This window comes from Ctenopharyngodon idella, chromosome 12 (genome assembly GCF_019924925.1).
Source record: "Ctenopharyngodon idella isolate HZGC_01 chromosome 12, HZGC01, whole genome shotgun sequence".
Lineage (NCBI taxonomy): Eukaryota > Metazoa > Chordata > Actinopteri > Cypriniformes > Xenocyprididae > Ctenopharyngodon > Ctenopharyngodon idella.
Window position 1 is genome coordinate 17,836,135 of NC_067231.1, and position 12,598 is coordinate 17,848,732.

The 12,598-nt window shown below is 38.8% G+C and overlaps 1 protein-coding gene across 9 annotated transcripts in view; it reads right to left on the minus strand.

Annotated features, from left to right (window-relative positions):
* usp54b (ubiquitin specific peptidase 54b) overlaps positions 1-12,598 on the minus strand; it is a 133,515-nt gene that overhangs the window by 18,140 nt on the left and 102,777 nt on the right. For 6 of the 9 annotated variants that reach the window (XM_051914575.1, XM_051914578.1, XM_051914571.1 and 3 more), the window contains exons 6-11: positions 7,354-7,465; positions 3,774-3,920; positions 2,669-2,818; positions 2,405-2,576; positions 870-1,046; positions 109-724 (exon numbers count right to left, since the gene is read on the minus strand). In XM_051914575.1, coding sequence (XP_051770535.1) covers positions 109-724; positions 870-1,046; positions 2,405-2,576; positions 2,669-2,818; positions 3,774-3,920; positions 7,354-7,465 — 1,374 coding nt within the window. The remainder of the gene's footprint in view (positions 1-108; positions 725-869; positions 1,047-2,404; positions 2,577-2,668; positions 2,819-3,773; positions 3,921-7,353; positions 7,466-12,598) is intronic. The other 3 variants (XM_051914579.1, XM_051914574.1, XM_051914573.1) reach the window with 2 other exon arrangements.

Sequence of the window (12,598 nt, forward strand, 5' to 3'; positions counted from 1 at the left end):
TGAATAGAAATGTAAAAGAACAGCATTTATTTGAAAAAAATATTTGTATTCAATATATATATTTTTATTGATTTATTGCTAGTTAGTTTGGGCGAGTTGCTGTGTTACCTGTGAGCACTGGTGCTCTGGTTGTCGCTGAGGGGCATGTCCATGCTGATGGGGCTGTTGCTGTTCCTCTCACTACTTTCGTAGCCACTCTCCATCCTCTGGATCAGCCGAGGCTGCTGTTCTACGCCTCTTAAAGGTGGTGGGATCGGTAGATGCTCCACTGCTGTCTCTGACACACCCCCTGAGCCATCGCCCATGCCCCCTGTCTCTGCTGCTGGAATGTTTGACCCCTCCGCAGCAGCTCCTGAGACCAGCTCGCTGTGCACTGGTGACATCGGGTCTTCCGGCAGCGGGGAGGGCCCGAGCGTGGCGTAGCCAGCCGGCCGATGCCTTTCCCGGCTGAAGATGCTGTCAATGTTCAAGGCCTCTCTCCTGGGTCTCCAAGTGGGCCGATAGCGCCCTCCACTGGAGCTGGACTTGGACTCACTGCTGGTGCTCTCGTCTTCCCAGTCCCTGGACCGCGCACCAGCCTCCGAGCCACCCACCCCTGAACTAGAGGACGATGAGAGGGGTCTGCTGTGGATCATATTCACAGTCTCTTTATAATCCTGCAGATGGCCAGTAGAAGAGGTTCTTGGCGTACAAAGGGGAGTGGCCTGGTCTTTAAGAACCTCCCCTAAAAAAAACAGACTTTTACAATTCTAACTTAATCAAAGTTACAAATATTACATATTTGACAAGGCATGTGCCTTCTCAGTTGGATTTAGCATGACAATTTGCTGGTGGCATTTATATTAGAGAGCATGTTTGTGTTAATGTACCTGCAGTGTCCATGCTGTTCTGGGAACCGCTGCTGTCCTGATTACACACCACAGTTCCCTGAGAGTCAGAAGAGAAATGGGAGGCCATGGACTCATGGTGTGATCGAGAGTGCTTGTAGCTGCAGCTGTCTGTGGAAGAGTCTGTGCGTGTGTCACTTGAAATTGAGGGCTCCCTCCCTGATGACAATAACAACAACAGCAGAGAGGGCATTTAGAAAAAGAGAAAGTTAGCTTCAGCTATCTAACTGCAACTGCTCAAAAGGTCAGATCTTAAAGGGATAGTTCGCCCAAAAATGAAAATTTTGTCATCATTTACTTATCCTCATGTCATTCCAAACCTTCCACAAAAGAAGAAAATTCAATGTATGATTATACTTTTCAATGCAAATGACAGCAAATACAGACTGAAGCTTTCAGACTTCAAAGACTGTGGTCCATATGATTTGTGCACTATATTCCAAGTCTTCTAAAACAATGGTTCTCAACCAGGGGGCCGGGGCCCACTAGGGGGCCTCAGCAAACATTCAAGGGGGCCTTAAATTGTTTTAAAATAAGACAAAACAAGGAATAAAATATGGTAAAACAAGTAAAAATTAAGATTTAATTCACCCCCTAAACAACAGTTTTTCTTTTTGAACAACTGTCTTAAAACACCTGTAAATATGAAAAAGCCTAATTTAAAAAAGTGTGATTTCTAGACCCCAAAAAGTCATAACACAGAAATTGTGTTATTAAAAAAATACTGAAAGTAAAAAAAACTGTTTTAAAAATCCTCATTCTTAATCCTTAGGCTATACAGTAAATAATGAAAAAAATTAAAAGTCATGGTCTATAAATATTGTTGTGGACAATGGGAGGCTTTGGAGTCAAGTCATATCATACCTTTGTGTGAGTGACAGAACAAAATTTAAGTTGTTATTCACTGAAAACCTTCCCCTCCATTGAGCTGTTAACTCAAGAAACATTGTAACTGAATCACTGAGTCAGTGATTTGTGAAACAAAGTTGTGAACCCATTAACCAGATCAGGCCAATACATGAAAGAATCATTCAGATCAGTTTTTGTGAACCAGGTCAAATGATTCAGTAAAAAGATCTGATTCAAAATAAATATTCATTCAGGCATCACTACATCTCTCATGAATGTTCCAACGACAGCTAAAACAGCTGTCAAGACTTTTAGTAAATAAAGTTAAAAAAATAAATAAATAAATAAATAAATGTTCTGTTTATAAAGCTATTATATGGTTTCAGAAGAATTAAAAAATAGAACATGAGTCATATGGACCACTTTTATGATGCTTTTAACTCCTTTATAAGCTTTAGTAGCTATTCATTGCAATTGCATGAAAAAGTGACCACATTCTTCAAAATGTGCACCGTTTTTTTTAGTCATATGGGTTTGGAATGACTGAATTTTAAATTTTTGAGTGTATATTGCTTTGTCTGATTCTGAGAATTAGAGATCATAAGTATTGTTTCTTTTGTTTAACCCACTACCTCTCCGTCCCACCTCTCACTTCCTTTTAGTCTCACCGGAGTCTTCGCTGTCATAGCCAGCCTTGCTGCTGTGATGCAGGTCTAACTGCGCTGCCAGCATGTCCTGCGATGACACGGGTGTCCCTCGTGGGTCAGCATACAGCAGCAGGAGTGGCTGGTAGTGGCCTTTTATACATCTCGACACCACATCCTTCCATTTGGGTCCAATCTGTGACAGTTTAGCACATCCAGAGTTAACCACAGACTTCATTCACAATTAGAAACACTAGAATCAGCTGCTCGAGATAGATGTGTCATTACCTCCTTCACATGTGCGTCATCGAAATACATCCACTTGCGTATCTTGGTCTGGAAGAAGAAGGTAGAGTAATGCTTGCCGTAGTAGCAAACCATGCCCACAAGGTAGAGCTCTGATTGCTTGGCCCGCTCATCCGTCACACGGTAGAACAGCTGGAGGGCAGGCACATAAAGAGAGACCAATCAGATTTAGAGTTTGCCATAATGGTAGCAAGGAGTTAAATCATTCTAAATATTGACTCGTCAGCATTGGCAGAGCGTGTTTTGAATCATAAGACAATAAAATTAACAGTTAAATTAATATATTACATACAGTATATACAAAATGCAACCTTATAAAAATAAACAGTCGTATCAAAATGTACATTTATTGAGTCAATAACATTTTGGTAAATGAAGTGTTCTTATTCATAATAGGAATAACAATTTATTAAATGTAATAATATCTATATAATAACAACATTAATTATTATATTATACATGTATAATATATATATATATATAATAATAATAAAAAGATTATGATGATGATGATGGCTTTTAATATTATATTTAAAAATATATATCATTAATGTGTACATATAATCTACATGTATAATATTATTATTATATAACTTCAAAATGACTGATTATTTTTAAAGAAGTTTTGAAAGTCTCTTATGCTCACCAAGGCTGCATTTATTTGCTCTAAAGTGTAATATTTTGAAATATGATTATACTTGTTTTATATTTTAATATATTTTAAAATGTAATTTATTCCTGTGATGGAAAAGCTGAATTTTAGGCAGCCATTACTCACCACATATGCATTAATCCATTTATTCTTTATTCACTTAAATTCAAATTCTGCATCCTGTGTGCTACATTAATAAATATGACACAGATTCAATTCAGAATGGCACACAACCCTGGTGTGAAGTACGTGAGAAGGCTGTTACACTAGTGTGGCTGTGGAGATATTGAATGTGACAAAGAGTACACTGTGTTTCCTCCTTTTGTCCTAGACTGTGCATAAGAGAGGGGGAGCTGGAAGCTCAAGGTTACTGCGTTGAGGTGGTGACAAAAAGGAACAGCAATAGTGTGTTGTCCGTGCATGCTTGAGTCTTACATCACCCAACCGCAGGCACGTGCCCAGGCTGTGGATGACGTCTTCAGCCAAATCAGAGTGGTCTGAGTCCCACACCAGGCCGATGCTGATGATCTCCGGGCAGTTCATCAGAACCCGCCGAATCCGCAACATTTCGCCACAGTTACTCTGAAATGATGAGACAAAAAAGAGGGCATCTTGATTAGGGCTGATATTAAAGGATTTTTATGTGATATATATTGCAATATGAAAAAATACAGGAAGTTTCACCAAGATTATTTGAATAGCTCTATTTATAAAGAACTGCAGTATTAATTCTAAAATGATTGGGGTGATTTTGTTGGGGAGTGCATATGCATAAAAAAAGCCGAAAAATTACTTTTTACTATGAAGACTTTTAAGTGCGAAATCCTTTCAGAGTGGAACAATTTGAAAAATATTGGTGTTCATACTTGGGGTTAATCTTTACAATAACCACCAATCAAAAAAAGAGTTAAAAAAAAAAAAAAAAAATCTTTTTCTACTTGAATTTTCATAGGCCACATTCACACTGTTTTGACCAATTCCACATGACTATAAAACAATAATAATAATTATTATGCTTTTATGCTGATTATTATTAAATATATTTAAAAAACCTAAGAAAAATATTGTAATAATACTGCAAATCGAGTTACAATTTGAATTTACTGTAAAATTACAATACTAATATTTATGTCTTAATTTCTTCATTTTCAAATGCTATACCATCAAGCTTTTATTTTTATGGGTTGCTGTCAAATAAATAAATATGCTGCCGGTTTCAGAGTGAAGGTATTGTATGTTCATTTACATGCGTGCAGCTCAAAGCGTTTTAAAATTTATTTTTATTTCTTATGCATTCCATTTTTATTCTTATGTATTTGTTTCCTCTTTGTGTAAAGTACTTTGAATTACCATTGTGTATGAAATGTGCTATACAAATAAAATTTCCTTGCCTAGATGTGTGTAAATGCTTCACTCTAAAACCGGTAGCACATACATTTACTTAATTAAATCGCAGCCTGCCTGATCTGATAATCACTCTAGCCATATCGTGATATTGATTTTATTTCGATATATCATGCAGCCTTAATCTCGATCACATGTGCATGTGTGTGTGAGAGAGAAAAGGTGAAGGAGAGATGAAAGGAGCGCTTCAAACAGTGCAACATGGTCCAGCAGGGCCTTATGTTCAGCACCCAATGTTCCAGCTATGCTCTTTGAGTCACTGCCCTCCGCCGAGTGCTTTGGCAGCGGTATACGGAAACAGGCATGGAGAAAAGCTCTGGCTACGAGCACCACTGCCAGCCTGACCTCTTCCTTTAACGTACAAAAACCTAGCTGGGCACTGCCTTTGTGGAGCGGGCAGCGGGGCGGCACCAGGCTGGCACCAGACCTGGGCAGGAAGGGATTAGACAAAGAGCCCAGTTCTCAGAACCTCTCTCTCTCTTTCTCTCTCTGCCTCAGTCGGTCCATCACAGACAAACACACAAGCGAGGCAGCCAATGAACAGCCAGCAGCGGCAGCACTGCTGAGCTTTGGGACAGGCACACAGTGTCCCATTAGAGATCATTGTTAGCCTCAGCTCCACAGTCTGTCCTGCCAAGCGCTGGGAATCCAGACAAACACATGCTTTCAGGGCCAGACGACTAAGCTTCTAAAGAGCAGTGACGTTACAGACTACCGTGATCTCAGCTGCATTTCAATAAAGTCATTTCAGGGAATCAACAAACGGAAAATCATTGGAAATGAAGGCATGGATTTCAGCTCAAATTCATTTTGACTCATTTTGCTGATTTGGTACGGAGCAGACTCCAAAGCCGCTGACATGGGTTTCTCCGTAAGCATGCTGAATGATGCTGGAGTGTGTTTTGGATGATGAAATCAGCCGCCTCCTATGGCAGGGTGAGGGTGCAGTGTGTGGTAAGAGCTGATCAGCAGCTGGTGTGTAATAGGGCAGGACTGTGTGTGTGAGTGTTGGGGGTCTGTCTTCTGTTGAGAACATAAGAGTAGTGAGCAAAATACCCTCTCAGGCGAAAAACAGACGGTCTGTATGGTTCCATGTGAACAGCAGAGCATAAATGAGTGTGGGTGGCTTGAGAAACGATTGCACTCTAGGTGAAGATCAAGTTAATATGCAAAATCAAAATCTATGACATTATTGAAATAAAGTAGGCTTGACTTAATTTTAAGTCAAGGGAGGACTGGGAGTGACATTTAAAGACACCATTAAATCAAAATGAACAATTCTTGTTTTTTATGGAATATTGCAGTATTTATTATAAATGATTTGTTCGTGACATGATTTTTTTATTTATTTTTTATTCATGTGCCCTCATAATCTTTAAAGTAAGAAAAAAAAAAAAAAACATTTTTTTCTCGTTCGAGAAGCAGTTTCATTCGGACATATGTCCAATAGGGAAGAAAAGACTATCCCAACTTCTGCTTTATGCTGACCTTAAAAAATAGAAAAAAGAAATACGCTATAAATTTTTTATATTTAAACATACAAAATGAAAATAAATATTTTTTTAAATTGACTAATTAATAGACATATGGTATTTAAATCATGTTTTAAAATGTAATCAAATAAAATAATAAATTAATAAATATTTTTTAAATTGATAAAATAAATTGACATTTAAACCAGTTTATTTAATTAATGAATGCAAATTTTAAATTGCATGTTGAGTGGAATGTGGGTGTGGGGATGTCTCTTAAAATTAAAAAAAAAAAAAAAAAAAGGTTGAAAACTTTAAAATTTTTGAAATTTTAAATTGGTTGACAAATGGATAAAGAAAAGTATTTTACAAAACAATAAAGAAAAGCAATTGGGAGAAAAAAAGAAAAACAAAGAAAAGCATTTTAAAATGTACACCTAAAAGTGATTTTATTTATTTACAATTTTATTACACTACAATTTAAAATATGAATTAAATAAACACTTTATAGTATGACTATTAATGGTTTATGTCCATTGTTTGTTTGTTTTAATACATTGATAATTTTCAAGTGTCATTCTTAGTCAGTGTTGCCAAGTCCGTGGATTTCCTGGGGAATTGGCCTACTTTTATATGGTTGCCGCAGGTAGTCCGCGGGTTAAAGCGACCCCCCTCAGGAACAAGATTTTTACCAGCATTTTTACCAGCATTTGGCTGGGGTTTGTTGTGCAGACCTGGCAACCCTTCTTTTAGTCCTCCATATGCTCTCCACAGTGTCTTTCTTCTCGCAAATTAAAATAAATTTTACTTAATTTAACTTAAACCAAACTTAAACCAAAAATAAAGCATTAAGAGGCCATGCATTTTCATTTGTTTCTGTTATGTTTTCTTGTGATGTTGACTTCATCTCCTCTGGTCAGCCACAACTCTAGACATCCCAGTTCCTTGAGTTACCAATACAACTGACCACGTTTCTCATGTTTCACTTTCTTAAGTGTTGAACACTGATTTGTAGATAGTCTATCACTGATTACTTAAATTCTTCAAATGAAATACCATGAAACTATCAGAAAAACAAATGGAAAATGCTGAGGTAGACTATAATTAGTAGGCAGACAGGTGTGTATACGTGTACTCACCGGACAGTTTCGCAGGTCACCCATGGTGCTGGCGTTGCGGAGAAGCTCTCCAAACATATCGGGTGTGGGCTTCTCCTTACATTCCAGCATTCGCACAGCTTGGTTACTGCAGCAGAGGGAATAAGAGACAGATGTGTCCTCAAGCACCAGTGTTAACACCACTGACGGGACATGCACACATAACTTTACATACATAATAAGAATAATAATATTTGGGGTTATTCATACACCATTATTTCTGCTGCTCAAAAACCTTACAAAGTCTACAGTACATAGATGTTATATATCGTCAGTAGACCACTTTTCCCTGGAAGACATCAGAAACTAATGTAGCAGCACTCGTTCGCTGTTCCATCTCCACATGGTCTCCATCAGGACAAGAGCCGCAGGCCTGCACAGAAATCGGCGTACTTTACTGGCTAATGTTTCCTTAAGCTAAGCGTGATAGCATCCATTTGACATGCAGCATATCTGCACACATGAACTGTCTGTCAGCATGTCCGCATGGAGGAAATTTGCCGAGACAGCCCCTTAAGGGCTAAATACAACCTATACGCAGACACTAATTTAGATCAGACAGAGAGGTCTACCCTTTCTCTTGCTGTCTTACTTTCAGCATTATTCAGTGTGCTTTACTTGGAAATGACGGTCATACTGAGAATTACATTATATATGTTCTTTTTCATGGTAAACTTACTCCTCTAGCCACTTTGACCTTGAATCACTCTTCACATTGTTTAGCATGCAGTGTTTATAATCTCAGATTACATATTCAACACATTAATAATGCTGTTAAGAGGGTGGATGGTATCATCTTTTTTCTTTTGTTGCATGTTCCCTGCATATTCATCCATCTATATAAGCTATCACAGGCATAAATCTTAAGAATATTATCATTCGCAGGGTGACACATGATGGTAATATGGACGATTTGCACAATTCATGGTGGATTTACGAACTGCGTGATGTTATAGAAAATACAGAAAATTATGTACATGATAACAAGCTTAATATGCATTTCATTTGGAGAAAGAATCCCAAACGTACCATGCCTAGGTAGATGCCTGGTTTATAGTGTAGAACTGTACATCAGTTCTTTCAGCCTTCCAGTACAGATAAACCTATTCAATCCATTTCATCAAAGAGAGAAATAAATAAATCCTACGAGTTCCATTGTTTTCAAAGATATGTGCAAGCCTGGTTTAACAGCTTTGTATCTGGATGAAAAACACTGAGTTAGGATTTTGAGCATATTGCATAGTCTTTGTTTTCTGGTGTGTGTTTGTGTATGCATGTGGACGTGGCTTCCCACTGAGAGTGTGTGTATTCATATTAAAGCCGTCGTGTGAGAATTCAAGGCTGCACGGGGTACCTGCATCCAGAAGTGAGGGAACACAATGTACTATAATTTATTGCCGTACGGCCATGTGGCAAAGCACACGATTTACTGTGGAGTGAGAGTGTGTTTGTGTGAACACAAGAGAGGACAGAGACTGCTTGTTTATGCATGTGTGCAACACAAAGCCAGCAAACTGTGTGTGAAATGGTAAAGGTTGATGAGTATTTAGCCATTCAGAGTGCAAACTCTGCATGTGCATTCAGACCTGGGGCCATTTGCACCAGCTGTGTGAAAGTTACAACTTAGCCTAGTTTTGATGTAAAGGGGCACTAAGTTACAACTTGCGCACTACTAAATATTTTTGAGACTAAATATTTACGCAAGCCCACAACCAGGAATAACAGTTGGAATAAAACAGCAGACTGATCAAATTGCATCAATAAGCTGTTGTTATACCCAACAGACTTCAATCCTTTATACATATATGATAATGTTGACATTTACACTAGATTACATTTCAAGAGAGAGAACATTATGTGCATAATTATTTTGTTAGCGGCTTTTCAACACAAACCCCTCCTAAACAGCATGCCTCTGTGTGCACTGGCCCATGTTGTGCATGTCAAATAAAATGAGTCATATGTTTTTTGTATTAGTATTTATTGATCCCTTTTAATTACAAATACATTTTCTGAATGTTATTTACATATAAAATACCTGTTATTTTATTCATGATTAAGCAGTATCGTATTTAATGGAAACTTATCTTCACCACTTACCACCTACCAGCTACATTCTGCCTTAAGAACTGAATAAATTATAGCGTTAGTTACAAACCAGCTAGTATATAAGTGTGGAGTTTAAGCTCCAATTCAAGTAAAAACTTATGAATGGCTGGTGCAACCCTACCCTGGAGAATTGTTGCTTTCATATCTGATACAGAAATCAGTGAAGAATTTTTAAGATCTGTTTATTTTCCCCCAGCTTGTCATAAGCAGAGCATGTGTGCTCAATACTCCGCCCTATGCCAGTGCGCTCTTTCTGTTTGTAATGAATTTCTTGGATAAATGTTTCAATTACAGTATGCCTATAGATAACAGTTATGATATTTGTGGCTTTAAATCAATATTGTATAAAATGGTATAAATAAACGTGACGTGACTTGATAGTGCCGAATTGCAGAGCTTGTGTAAATATATCCACATCACTATGATCAGTTGCTTTCTTTACTGCTGTTTTCTCACTGCTGGCGTTTTTGTTATACCTTTATTTTGTTATTGAGAGGAACCTTTATCTACCTTTACAACTTTATCTAAATGGAGCTCTCGTCGGGATGTTCGTTATCACTGCAAAGTTAGGCTATTTCAAACTTATTTTTACCCCTAAGCAAAAAACGCAAAAGAACTTCGCTGTTAGTATATCACAAAATTAATCTGTGCTAACTCAGTTTCTCCACACTCCCTTTCAATTTCTTCTCCTTCTTTATTTTTAACTTTGATGTTTACTGTGCATTTATGTATAAGGTTCTCACTTCATTAAAACAATATCTGAACTCCATGACCTTAGACCTATTGCTTATTTCACATATTCTCGAAACAGCACATCACAAAGGGCATTCTGGGTTGAGTGAACGGCCCTGAGCGGACTAAGCGAGTGTGGCAGAATCTTCAGAAAGGCACTTTCCACTCCGGGAAATATATGCTCTGATCGCAACAGATCCTTGAGTGTCTTTCATGTGATTTTAATACCTAACATCGCATGATTCGTGTTGAGAAAAGTGCTTCCTGTATCATTGAAGACCCTGACCTACATGCTCAGTGATATTAGCTGCCTCCCAAATCAGAGGCGGCATCCTTCAAAGGCTGCATTTGAAGGCTGATTGCATCACAGCGGCGCAACGAAGGCTGTCCCAATTCGAAGGCTCTTTTAAATGCAGCCTCAAATGCACCCTTTGTTTCCTGGGCAATGAAGGATACAACAGATGGATCCTTCACGGCCTTCCTTACTCCAGAATTCATTGAGCTCCGGTGACAACAGGATTTTTTTTTCGAGAGAGAAATAGCCATTTTGTTGCCAAACCCTGTTTTGTTTTCAAAAAGTTGAATATAACTTTTAAAAAAACTCAAGTACAAATACTACTGCCGCTCGTCAATGGCAGCTGTCACAGTTGCTAGGCAACAAGATCAATCCTCCATAGGCTAGACCGTCCCATTTAACAACGCTCGGTCTGACCTTCGCGGACTTCGAAGGCGTGGCCTTTGAAGTCCTTCGAAGGATACAGCATCTGAATTGGGACACAGCTACTGTGCTGGGCAAAAGCAGCTTAGAAACTTAACAAGACACAAGACTCAAAATGAGACACTAAGCTCATTATAAATGTTTGCGTGTAAAAATTATTTTGTGTCCTATTTTATGTCTTAATAAATCAGGCCCTTAGTGGCTATTCCATCATTTGGCAATGCATAATAAAACAAGAAAGTGAAATTCTGAATCGTGTTGGAAACCTCAGATGGCCAAGATGCTGATAGTGATTCATTCTGATGTTCTATAGAGTGGGCTGGGGACAAGATTCCACTGGGAGTGATGGGTAATGTCCTATCTGTGTCCTCAGTGGTCCACTTTCTCATTGGAGAAATGGTCTTATCATGGTCTAAACATCAGATGGGTTGTGAATCTCTGAGAATGAAATACTGTATAGCAGGCAAGAACGTTTTCAGGAAGAGTTAAGAGTAGGTGTGTGCACATACAGTATGTGGGATTTATATGTGGGAATACAGGGGAATGGAGATAGATAGAGAGATGAAAAGATGTAAAATATGGCAGATGAAGGTTGCATGTGTGTGTGTAACAATCTATAGTCTAGAGTGGGAGAATGGGACATGAGGGAGGGGTTTGTAGAGTGCACATTTCCTGTACATAGCTCTAGCAGATGGCTCTCACGGGTCTGATATGTACAATGACAGCTAATAACCCGTGATATAGAGCCTCATTCCAGCCTAGCAGGTCAGCTTTAGCATTCAGCTGGAGCTGGTGGCTCACTTACCCGATAAACACTGTGGAAGGCTCCCTTACCTTCAGTTTCCAGTCTGATGTGTAAATCGAAACCCTCACTCGACATCAAAGTGACAAAAGAGCCACAATTGTCCATTTCCAGCACTAAACAGCGTACACACACTCACACACCCCACTAAATCCCAATAGATCACCCTCAACTGCAAAAGCATCCATCATTTGTGCAGCATAAGAAAAACTGAACCAAAACACAGTGAAGTGCAAGACATAACAGTTGGCGGTTCGGTGAAATGATTCAAGATCTGTGGTGGCAACTGAAGGTTGTCAGATTGACAGGGGTGCTATTAGCATTGGGATCTTGAGTAAGACACTTAGGCCGTGTTCACCAAAGCATTTTTAGCCAGGCGCTCTGCTGAAAATGCCTAGCTGTGAGTGCTTGAGCGCGCTTCGGCAGCGCAGCGTTTTTTTTTTTAAGTTGAGACACTTTGCTTGCTATGATACGGAATATCCGCAGAAGTGTTACTAGTATTTCATTTCACAGATAGTTTGTTTCTGTAATTGTTTCTATATAAAATGTCGATACCATGTAAAGTATTTGCTCTGGCTCTTGTTTTAAATTATTTTGTTCCATTTTTACACTTGTTGTTGTTATCTGTTGACATTGTACAAGCAGAATGTGGCAGTTGGTCGGTGTTGTATTTGCCCCGCTCCTCCTCCACTGTGATTGGACGGCTGGGTACAAAGTGACGGTGATGAGCGCTGCGTTTTACCCAAAGTTGAACATTCTTCCACTCTCGGCAACCGGTAAAAAAGCTGAGCGCTCAGCGCTTTAGCGTGAAGTAGACACTCAGCACCTGGTTACGCTTCTGCCGTTTTAAAAATGCAGCGCTCCCA